Source organism: Salvelinus sp. IW2-2015, linkage group LG16 (assembly GCF_002910315.2).
Source record: "Salvelinus sp. IW2-2015 linkage group LG16, ASM291031v2, whole genome shotgun sequence".
Taxonomy (NCBI): domain Eukaryota; kingdom Metazoa; phylum Chordata; class Actinopteri; order Salmoniformes; family Salmonidae; genus Salvelinus; species Salvelinus sp. IW2-2015.
The window spans coordinates 7,133,182-7,145,691 of record NC_036856.1 but is presented as its reverse complement, the minus strand read 5'-3'; the positions used below and the strand labels follow the sequence as shown (position 1 = coordinate 7,145,691).

General features: G+C 42.5%; 1 protein-coding gene across 1 annotated transcript; it reads right to left on the bottom strand.

Annotated features, from left to right (window-relative positions):
• Positions 1 to 1,080: 1,080 nt before the first annotated feature.
• Positions 1,081 to 12,355, bottom strand: LOC111975776 (ras-related protein Rab-3B). Its single transcript, XM_024004351.2, has 5 exons — positions 12,140 to 12,355; positions 11,152 to 11,376; positions 3,129 to 3,247; positions 2,719 to 2,843; positions 1,081 to 1,965 (listed from the first exon to the last, which is right to left on the bottom strand). The coding sequence occupies exons 2-5, from the start codon at positions 11,374 to 11,376 to the stop codon at positions 1,775 to 1,777; spliced, it is 660 nt and encodes a 219-aa protein (XP_023860119.1). The 5' UTR covers positions 12,140 to 12,355; the 3' UTR covers positions 1,081 to 1,774.
• Between the last annotated feature and the right edge of the window lie 155 nt (positions 12,356 to 12,510).

Sequence of the window (12,510 nt, the reverse complement as noted above, 5' to 3'; positions counted from 1 at the left end):
ATTGGCTGGTATATCAGACCGTATACCACGGGTATGACAAAACATTTATTTTTACTGCTCTAATTACGTTGGTAACCAGTTTATAATAGCAATAAGGCACCTCGGGGGTATGTGGTACATGGCCAATACACCACGGCTAAGGGCTGTATCCAGGCACTCCGCGTTGCGTCGTGCTTAAGAAAAGCCCTMAGCTGTGGTATATTGGCCATATACCACAACCCCTCGTGCCTTATTGCTTAATTAGATCAGAGTTATATATTTTATTAACCAATATTACAGACTTCAATAGCCCACAAATAAAATGAAGGAATTCAAGTAAAGATTTGTGCTTTAATATACTAAATTGCATCTACCTATAATATACAAACATTCACAATATTTTGTACAATCACTTTGTGCTTTTCTCCCATTTGTTCAAGGAGTTTACTGTAACACGTTTACATAAATGGTCTATATTTCTTCCCATGATACAGCATAAAAATAAATTCAGCAACACCATTATAGATTCTAACTCTATAATTTACTAATTTACTTAGAAAATAATTATATTAAGACATTGTCAGCATTATTGCAAATCTAGCAATTCAATAAAAAACTGAAAATACACATGGTGGGAAGTTACACATAAAAACGTGCTACTATGCGATACATAAAGATTTGGCAAAGTATGTTTCACATTGTCATCATTAGGTTATAATCCATAATTTTTCAAACACATTTATTCAATATTTTCTGATTTTATCCCATTTCACAAAGTATTTCGATGTGTCTCAGTTGACATTACATGATTTAAAGATTTCACATCTGCCCAAGATACATCAAACACTAATAAAACCGTTACAACTGAACACTCAATTATACAGTATATGCTTTGCTTTCTAAAACGCACACGTTCATGAAATAAACATTGTAAACATGGCTTACATGACGGCTACAAGATTATATTAGCTGAAGGGTAAGGAGGGAAAAGGGTGTGCTCTTCAATGAACATCTTTATTCTAGAACGTTATAGTCCCTCAGAATGTCAGAACACCCTGAACATGGCATTGGCTTAGTGTTGGTGGTGCAAGACGTATTGGCCATCTTGTCGTTTTATCAGTGTTATTACTCCCTTCATATCGTTGAGAATGAAAAATCAACGGGGCAGATTGCGTTCGTTTGTCTTAGCTTTAGTGCTTGCGAAACGCTAGTAGGACGGTCAAGAGCACGAGACAAACTGACTCGGGAACTTCTGCAGCTATCGAGGCTTATCTCCTCACCCGTGTCAACTCGTAACGTGAACAGCTGTGTGTGTTTCTTTGTGCGGTGGTGAAGCCACTTTTGTTTGGAGGAGGAGAGAGGCAGTGCTGTGCTTACCTGTATAACCCTGCTTAAGGTTCTCTGACCTCTGAACCAGCTGGAGGTCAAAGCTATAGGGGTGAAAAAGATATGTAATGCTAAAGAAAAGTAATCGTAGTAGTAGTAGTTATTGGGAGCTTGCAGTCACGAAATATATTGTATGGAGAGCTACCTTTGGAAAGAGGTTGGTGGAACTTGTWATAGCTTAATAACAGAGAATAGGAAAAGACCAGTAGTGGAATGGCAAGTGTATTAGGGGAGAACTGGGTGACCAAATCAGTATTACCTATTTCACACTATAGGGCCGGCTCGAACTGCACTGTTCTGAACATTTTCTTTTCACATTGTCCTTTGCAGCACGGTCCCAGCAACTACGGTGGATCCAGGCCAGCCCAGCACGGCTCGGCATGGCTTGACTCGGCCCTATAAGTGTGAGTCAGGCACAGGTGCACTTCTGAGGTAGCTGGGGGGGCTTGTCGGTGAGCCTTGTGGTCTTGATGCTGGGGGCCATGGGCGGCTCCACGTCCACTCGTTCGGACATCTTGACGCAGATGATGTCGACCAGCCGCTCAAACACCTGGCGGACGTTAATGTTCTCCTTGGCGCTGGCCTCGTAGTACTCGAACCCTGCAGACGGGCAGGACGAGTACATACAGCATGGTGAGTACATAGCTCTGGTCCAGGGCGTTAGTGCGTGTTCCTCTACCAAGTTAGTAGAGGAACGAGTACTAACGCCCTGGACCAGAGCTAGATGAGTACACAGCACACTGGATATTATACAAGTGTACCATGCTATGTGTTCCATGTACCAACACGCTTTAAGATTCAATAAGATACTCGTAAACAGTAGTCACACTTTAGCCAACTGTACAAACGTTTAAAGCAAGAAGCTAGCAGAGTGCTCCAGGAGTGACAGTAGGTCTCAGGAAGATGACTGAATGAAACAGCTAGCAGGGATTAGCATGCCTTCACAACATGGGGTGCAAGGCACAGACATGACACATTATAGACATTAAATGTGTAGACTGGTTTGCAAGCCAACTCTTGACAAGACTAGAGCACTGCTAATAACATCTATAGGAAGAACTTATGCGGATTTGCTTATACAGCCCTTGGGGAAAAGTCTTTACAGGGTTTTACCAAGTTGACTAGAGTAGACGCCATTTGTTCACCACCTCAATGCGTCAGTGTGGTTTTAATTCAAATCTCATGCGAAACAGGAAAACGTGGCTAACGCACCCAATATCTGGCAGGAAGAACTTATGCGGATTTGCTTATACAGCCCTTGGGGAAAAGTCTTTACAGATATTACAGAAGCTGGATGACAGTATGGTAGTTCAGAGTGCAATTTAAGGCAATTAACACCACCAATTAACTCACCTAATTGGTCAGCCAAGTGCTTGCCCTTCTCTGCGGGCACTACCCTCTCCTCGTCCATGTCACACTTGTTACCCACCATGATGACCTGAGCGTTATCCCACGAGTAGGTTTTTATCTGGGTAGCCCTGAAACACACACACAGTCGCACACACACAGTCGGCACACACACACAGGCTCACACACAACACACACACACACACACACACACACACACACACACACACACACACACACACACACACACACACACAACACACACACACACACACACACACACACACCACACACACACACACCAGGTTTCTCCAATCAGTGTCTTTTCACTAGTGGTGAGTAATGAAAGGAGGCGATCAGCAAAGGAAGCCATTTTCAAGTATTGAGATGCAGCCCTGGTGTCTCAGACCACTCACCAGTCCTGTACAGCGTTGAAGGACTCTTCGTTGCAGATGTCGTACATGAGGATGAAGCCCATGGCTCCACGGTAGTAGGCGGTGGTGATAGTCCTGTACCTCTCCTGTCCTGCTGTATCCTAGGGGACAGGCATACGTATGTATTATTACTACCGTTCATATATCATCATATGATAGAAGAACGTTTTACCTGAGTCGTYTTCACTAGGAACCAAACGGAAGCAAACAGGCTGAAACAGGGTGTTCACTAATGAATAGGACCCTGTGCTATGTTAAAGAACCACTGTCTACCAGAGAAAATTGCATGTTAGAAATAAGCCATTTGCTGACACAAATGCCCAGTTCCATAGCCTTCTACAGGTCTGCCAAAAATAAAGAAACAGACATAAAGTGTCTTAATAGGGTGTTGGGCCACCATGTGCCAGAGCAGCTTCAATACACCTTGGCATACAATCTACAAGTGTCAGGAACTCTAGTGAAGTAAGGCGACACCATTCTTCRACAAGAAATTCCATCATTTGGTGTTTTGTTGGTGGTGATGGAAAACGCTGTCTCAGGCGCCGCTCCAGAATCTCCCATAAGTGTTTAATTGGGTTGAGATCTGGTGACTAAAACAGCCGAGGCGTATGGTTTACATCGTTTTCATGCTCATCAAACCATTCAGTGACAACTCGTGCCCAGCATTTTTATACATGACCCTAAGCATGATGGAATGTTCATTTCTGAATTAACTCAGGAAGCAACTGCTTTCAATATACTTTGTATCCCTCATTTACTCAAGTGTTTCCATTATTTTGGCAGTTACCGTTACATTTCCTGTGTATATGAAAGGCACAGATACTGGCATTAGCATCATTGTTTGCATCGGGAGACAGATCTCTGACAGAAACACTGATTGTGGCTAGGGGAGATTAAGACATCTTAGCAGGAGTTGAGGAAAAAGGGAGGCTTGGATGGAAAGTGACTGCAATATGCTTATCTCGTATCTTCCAAATCTAAGCTTACAGTATACCTCTCTGTGAGGAACTGTTGCCTGGGCAAAATCACATGACACACAATGCATCTGTGAAATACCAGGAGAACGACTGGGATGTTGAAAATTACAGATCAAGCCTTTCTCACCTCGACCAATCAGTGGAGGCTGGTGGGAGGAGCTATATGAGGACGGGCTCATTGTAATGACTGGAATGGAATCAATGGAACGGTATTAAACACAACAAACATATGGAAACCACATTTGACTCTCTACCATGAATTCCATTCCAGCCATTACAATGAGCCCATCATTCTATAGCTCCTCCCGCTAGCCTCCACTGCAACCAATGGCACATGTGAAATGTGTGGAAGTTGCGATTTCACACTTACAATTACTACAGAAGCTTGAGCTCTCGGCTTGCCACTTATCATTTAATTAAACCCATAACTCCACTTATAGTCCGAGATCCTTTAAGCAAGGTTCATACAGGCATTGGGAAGTCAAATTCAAGAACTTGAAGGGACTTTTTCAAGCACGTAAATGTAATTTTCAAGAACCTCAGTGTTATACAATTGTATAATTTATATAATTGTATTTATAGGGCCTAATATAGAACCCCACCTCCCCCCAAAAAGCATGCAAAAAGTATAAAAAATAAATAAATAAAGTAGGCCACTTTATGAATAATACATTTTTTAGGCCTTGCCAATGCATTGATATTTCAAATTATTATTACATTCTAAAAAATGTGAGAAAAATGTGGACATTGCCTGACTAAATAGATTGGATGCATGCCGATTTTTCTGCAGGCTATGTGGCCGATGCAAGCACACTAATAATAAATCCATGAATAACGGTAGCATTAATCTCACCATTTGAATCTCACCATTGCTATTTTCATGATGAGAAAGTAACCAGAAACCAGGTTCTTTTTTAAAATGGAAAAATGTGCATGGAAAGCCAAATTTAAGCCAACATCAGATGTTGTCGTCCTCATAATTACCACAAGAGTAGCGCAACACCCTTCAATTGAAGCGGCGGGAAACACACGAAAGTGGCCACATCTCTCACATAATCGGATCAAAAAGTCAATCACTGATCCGGAGAAATTTACTACAATAATTATTAGGCCTTTTTCAAGCACCAAATTGAGGAAATTAGGCCAATTCCAGTACTTTAATTTATACGCTCCAAATTCAAGTTCAAGTACGCTACTTCAAGKCCCTTGTATTGTTTAAAATTGCAGGTGTAACATGGAAAACAAAATGTATTTGTCATTTTATTTCATTACCAGATCATATTGTGAATAAGCCCACTAGGCTATGTCAATTTTAGCCATTATATCCAGAATAATTCATAGGAATAGCGCTGGGTGTTGCACAATAGTCTATCCTACACAACTGCGCACAGTAGACTGGGTGTCCAAACCGAGGCACAAAAAACTATGAAAACATGAACACATTACCTTGATGCTTTCTCTGTTAAATCTAACGAGACCCTGCTGTAAAGCAGGCAGGCAACAACAGATGATCAGCATCAATTCACAAGGGATATTAGATCCATCGTGGATCCAGACAACTGTCTTCACCGGCGTAACGCATGAGACAACAAAATATTCTGGACATTCCTCATGAACACTTTTTTTTCCAGCACTTGGGCTGTTGTTGCGTGGCACGCGCTATCTATCACAACAGCTGTTCGTCACTTGACTGTCATTCGGAAAAATCCTTCCTGGATCAGATGACGATATCACTGCGTAACTAAGCCGCTGGATACCAAATGCGCATCCAACAAGTATTATGCATAATTATTGAASAACCACGTTAATGATAGTATCGATTTAGGTTTTAAGTATCAAGGTAAGGCGACTCTTTAGGTTAGCATTTGATTTTGTAATCACATTTATTATTTTGTCTTTGTGTGCCCATGAAAAGTGTTTTCACCCCCTAACGTGAGAAGACACGAAATGCTACATAGTTACACTGCATTTCCGAGATCTAGATCCAGGATTCTTACAGGGTTCAAGTTCAATGTATCAGTACCGTATATATATACCGTATATATATATATAATTTTTTTTTTTTTTTCTTATTTTACCAGGTAAATTGACTGAGAACACATTCTCATTTATAGCAACAACCTGACGAATAGTTACAGGGGAGAGGAGGGGGGATGAATGAGCCATAATTTAACTGATTAATGCTTAATATATGATAGTACAACAACTTACACTGCCATAAATGCAAGGACAGAAAAGTAATGTATTATGTCACACGATTTTGGACAACTCCGTCAAGACACCAACCATGACAAAGGGTTAAACATAGGTAAAAAAAAAAGAAAAAAAAAGACTTATATAATAGAATAAACTTTATTGTCCATCCAGGATGGACATTTTTCTTTGGCATCAACTTCCATTAAACGAATCACACACACATACATTCTCACATCATACACATTTAAACCAGTCAGTCCATCATGTTGCATCCACTAACAACATAGAGGACAAGAATACATTCACTCACAAACGACCACTGGCCCAACTGCACTAGATAGATAAGTACATATACCGATACAATTTACTTTGCATTTAGTAGTCCAACAGCACAAGGAACGTTTGAACACGTTCTTCTTGGCCATGGGCATTCTGAAGCGCCGGCCAGAGGGAAGCCTAGAGGGTTGGAGGGGTAGCCAACGACAGCCAGTGACTTCTTTTTGGTTGCCTTGTGAAACAGAATGGTGTTGGAGGGTCGTGTCTCTCTATCTTTGGTGCGAGTGTGTTTTCAGCTTGTCGTAGGACCTACAGTGCATGTTTGTGTACAGGCATGATGAGAGAACTCTGTAACAAGCTGTCCCGATTAGGAACAGTTTATAGAAAGACCCACATACGGCATCTGATGCTTCTGACCAATTGACATCATCTGTGTCCTCGCTATTTAACTGTAAGGGAAGGAGAGGTTTGAATGTGTAAGTGGGTGATATTTACCAATAGGCTGGTTACAGATCTGTTTGTGATATATAGCCAACTCCTATGGTCATACAACCAACACAACAAAATACASACCTGGGACCAGGTTACCACACAAACATCTCCCTAATCATAATAAGCCACTCAAAGACTCAATCTAACCCATATATTGATCCCAAAGACATGTCCACTGATCTCCCCTCGTCTAAATCTTAAAGTGACTTTCAGAGGCGTCAATATCTCATAGTCCCGATGGGAGCTTCCATTTTTCCAAATGCAACTATTTCAGAATGGAATTGGCTGTGGGGTTTCTTCTTCCCATCTAAATATGGAAAGCTTGTTTTGCACTAATGCTGATTTGTTGCCATTTCACTGCCTCTCTGTTCATTCGTGCGGCAAATGCACATAAGCAGAAACATGTAGGAAACAGCCCAGCACTTTGTCCTCATGTAATTAATGGGGATTTTCACATACAGTTCCTTCGGGAAGGATTCAGATCCCTTGACTTTTTCCACATTTTGCTACGTTACGGCCTTATTCTAAAATGTATGAAATAAATAAAAATCCTTAGCAATCTACACACAATACCCCATAATGACAAAGCGAAAACAGGTTGAGAAATTTATTTWAAAAAAWATATATATAAAAACCTTATTGACATAAGTATTCAGACCCTTTGCTATGAGACTAAATTGAGCTTAGGTGCATCCTGTTTCCATTGTTTCTACAACTTGATTGGAGTCCACCTGTAGTAAATTCAATTGACTGGACATTATTTGGAAAAGCAGTCACCTGWTTATATAAGGTCCCAGTTGACGGTGCARGTCAGAGCAAAAACCAAGCCATGAGGTCGAAGGAATTGTCCATAGAACTCAGAGGCTTCTGGGGAAGGGTACCACATTTCTGCAGCATTGAAGGTCCCCAAAAACACAGTGGCCTCCATCATTCTTAAATGGAAGAAGTTTGGAACCACCAAGACTCTTCCTAGAGRTGACTGGACGGCCAAACTGAGCAATTGAGCGAGGACATCCTTGGTCAGGGAGGTGACCAAGAACCCGATGGTCACTCTGAAAAAGCTCTAGTTCCTCTGTGGAGATGGGAGAAACTTCCAGAAGGACAGCACTCCACCAATCAGGCCTTTATGGTAGAGTGGCCAGACGTAAGCCACTCCTCAGTAAAAGGCACATGACAGCCAACTTGAAGTTTGCCAAAAGGTACCTGAAGACTCTCCAACCATGAGAAACAAGATTCTCTGGTCTGATGAAACCAAGATTGAACTCTTTTGCCTGAATGCCAAGCGTCACATCTGGAGGAAACCTGGCACCATCCCTACGGTGAAGCACAGTGGTGGTGTAACAGTATAACTTTAGTCCGTCCCCTCGCCCCGACCCGGGCGCAAACCAGGGACCCTCTGCACACATCAACAACAGTCACCCACAAAGCATTGTTACCCATCGCTCCACAAAAGCCGCGGCCCTTGCAGAGCAAGGGGAACCACTACTTCAAGGTCTCAGAGCAAGTGACGTCACCGATTGAAAGGCTATTAGCGCGCACCACCGCTAACTAGCTAGCCATTTCACATCCGTTACAGTGGCAGCATCATGCCGTGGGGGTGTTTTTCAGCTGCAAGGACTGGAAGACTATTCAGGATCGAGGCAAAGATGAATGGAGCAAAGTACAGAGAGATCCTCAGGACCACAGACTGGGGCGAATGTTAACCTTCCAACAGGACAACGACCCTAAGCACACAGCCAAGACAATGCAGGAGCGGCTTCGGGACACGTCTCTGAATGTCCTTGAGTGGCCSAGCCAGAGCCCGGACTTGTACCTGATCGAACATCTCTGGAGAGACCTGAAAATAGCTGTGCAGCAYCGCTCCCCATCCAACCTGACAAAGCTTGAGAGGATCTGCAGAAAAGAATGGGAGAAACTCCCCAAATAATGGTGTGCCAAGCTTGTAGCGTCATACCCAAGAAGACTGTAATTGCTGCCAAAGGTGCTTCAACAAAGTACTGAGTAAAGAGTCTGAATACTTATGTAAATGTAATATTTRGATTGCTGTTTTTTCATACATTTGCAAACATTTCTAAAAACCTGTTTTTGCTTTGTCATTATGGGGTATTGTGTGTAAAAAAAGTCAAGTCAACTTTCCGAAGGCACTGTACATAGACATAGGCTCCGCTGCCACCTGTGACCAATCACAATGGTTGCACACTAAAAGGTGTCCGCATACTAGGTTCCGTTTACTCCTAGCAGAACTCGGCTAGGCGAAGCGAACYKCTGAGAAAATACCAGCAATATTACAGTTTGTCCCTCTTGAGATGCCATAGCAACAAATAGTCAATATACACTTCCACCAAATATTCTGAATTAATCTAAGATAAAMAAAGAAATCTGTAATAGAATTTCACGTTTTTGCAGAGCAGGTCTTAGTCGTAAAATTTTACATCAAACTAAGATATTTGGTYRAGTATTTCTCAAGTGGAAAAACGTTGAATGACAACTAACTRTTAATTGAAGAATCCCTACTGTTGACCAATCACTGACGAAGGGCTACCGAACTTCGATTAGCCTCAAGAAAAAAACGTGTGCGCTCGAACAGCTGAAAAAAAACCTGCAGAACGCTGGCGAAAACTAAAACGTCACAACATATGAGCGAACTGACTGGYAAGCAAGCATACGGTAACCTTAACAACAACACATTTACCCCTGAGAAATTAAAACAACTTGCAGCAGGCCGCATCCCACTTCGCAATCACACATTTGTCTAGATGTGTGGCCACCTTCCACCAGACCTGGGTTCAAAATACTATTTGAAATCTTTCAAATACTTTGACCGTTTGCTCTAGCCTGCCTGGAGTGCCAGATGAGTGGGGCTTGCAGTTTTGGTCAATTCTATTGGTTCATTAAACCATCTTTAGTGGAGCTCGCTATCTGCTATCACAAAGCAAGTGCTATTACTGTAGCTTTTTGCTAGATTGTTGTTGCTGCTGCAAACATCAATAGCGCAGCAGCTGTTTTGAGTGCACAGTGTGAGTGCACTGCCTTCTATTTTTACACCTCCAGCTAGGCATTTAAAGACGGGATCAATCTGCGCTGATTACCACTCTCTGCTTATCACAAATTATAATTTACTCTGTCAGTGTTGTCTGCCTAGACCCCCACTTCTGTACCCCCCCATCAGTCCCTGTGTACTCTCCGTGGGTTCTACCCGCTCACCCTAAGGGGCCACTATAATTGCCTGCAGGATCTCGTTGTTGGGGAGTAGTGTGAAGAGCTGCTGCCATGACAACCATCATCGCCTGATGATGCAAGCTCACCAGAAGCTTCTGTTGCCTCTTTTTTTCTCTCCCTGGGCCTGCAGGAGAAAGATTGTCCGAGCCTGAAGCATTACAATTGAGACATCCGACAGACAGGGAGGATGTGTGTTTGATTGATTCATCTGTGTGTCCGTGTGCGTTGCGGATGACTGTCTGCTTATTTCATTTATCTGTAGCACAGTAATGACATCGTCATGGCTGTAGACAGTCACAAGGACTGGGTGCGACTGTGAACGTGGAGCTCGAGCCAAAGAAACACGCTAAGTGGATCAACAAAGCGTACCCGGAAAAGGACAAAATGTAATCATCATGCACATAATAACATGATTACGTATCCTGTGTGTATTGGCGCATAATGAATATAGTCCTTATGCACGGTGCACTCAAGCACTGTGTCTTGAGCAGTGGACTTTCAGCATGTAACTACAGTTTATGTAGACTGACAATATAGAGTGGCCCTGGGTTGAATGGAACAGGATCATTACCTCCTGTGCGGTCTTATCAAGCCCACTGACCGTCCGCAAACAGGTGACAAACAAACGACAGCTTGAACGACACCTGCGCCACCACATGGAATAGCATTAGAGTATCTTCAAATTCCATCCGGTGAGAATATATAGCGTGATCTGTTTGTGCTGTAACGTCAACTCGTTGTTATGGTTGGCATGACAAGGAGAGGCATGGTGGCACAAACAGCATGGCGCCCAGGCTAGAGAATAGATTGGGTTGAATGGCACAGAAGCAACTGCAACTACTCACCCATATCTGGAGCTTGACCCTCTTTTCGTTCCTGTAGACGGTCTTSACTTTGAAGTCGATGCCCACCGTGCTGACGAAAGAGTTGCTGAACGAGTCGTCGGCGTATCGGAACAGAAAGCTGGTCTTGCCCACGCTGCTGTTGCCAATGATGAGGAGCTTGAACATGTAGTCAAAGTTCTGGTCGGAGCCATCTCTCTGCCCAAAGCGCTGGTCTGCCTTCGCCATCTGTGGAGCATTGGAGCATTGATCATGTGTGCAGACAGATGGGTGGATGAGTCAAAAGGGGTTGGAGAGAAGTGTTCACTCAAGAATGAATGCCTTTGCAGAGGAAACCATGGTTTCAGGACTATTATAGTCGGGCTATAATCTCCACCATCTTGATTATCTGTTGGGGCATCTTCTCGAACAGATTTCTCAGAAATGTCATGACATGGGGAAAAATGAATGTTGCATTGTACCTTTATTATGATAGCCTATATATTATATAATGAATAAAAAGGGGTTTTAATATGCAATACTGTTAACTGGATATATTAGTTGAATTTATCAGACAGTGATGTCTAGACATGTGCTAGTGCATTTTTCATGTGATAGTCGACTAACGTTATGTATGTAGGCTAAATGGATGGTCAGTGCAAATGCTTGGCACTGAAAACAGGTTTAAACCGCAGGTGTGGCCCGTTATTCAAAACACACACYGGCTATTCAAAACGTACGACTAAAGCTATAACTAAGTGCAACATTTATGAGATGGCATCTTCATTCAGAGAAACCATAGACATCCATGTCTGTATACAGTAGGCTTGTGAAACCATCATCGAACTGCTGCCATCGTTACGATTAAGGCACAGGTGCAAATACATAGGCTAATTCGACATTTGTCCTTGGTCATATGGTACTGCTGTCAGACTACGACCCATAGTTATTGCTGTAATTCTAAAAGTATACGGATAACCGGTAAAATACCAAGACATTAGATGTTTCTTACCTCTAAATCTTCTCTGTGTGGTTGTTTTCTCACCGTTCTCCTTTCGTTGGCTCCGCGACTGAACTGCGCTGTATGCACCTGACAAGTCAACTCGTTGGCAAAACACTTCTTGATTATCTATATGAATCGGCTTCTGTCTTAATCTGTAGTTTATCCAATCATGTGATGGGGGTCGAATCATTTGGAGCTTATTCCTGGTGTTTTTACATTATTTTATGTCCAACAATGAAAATTCAACATATTTTTATTTTTCCTCAAACTTGGGGGGTGGGGGCAAATAAAACCACCGCCAGTGGAGAACCCTGCTCTAAACTACACAGTCATAACCATTTTCGGCAGTCATTCTGCAGAGGGAGGACAATTAGCATTAG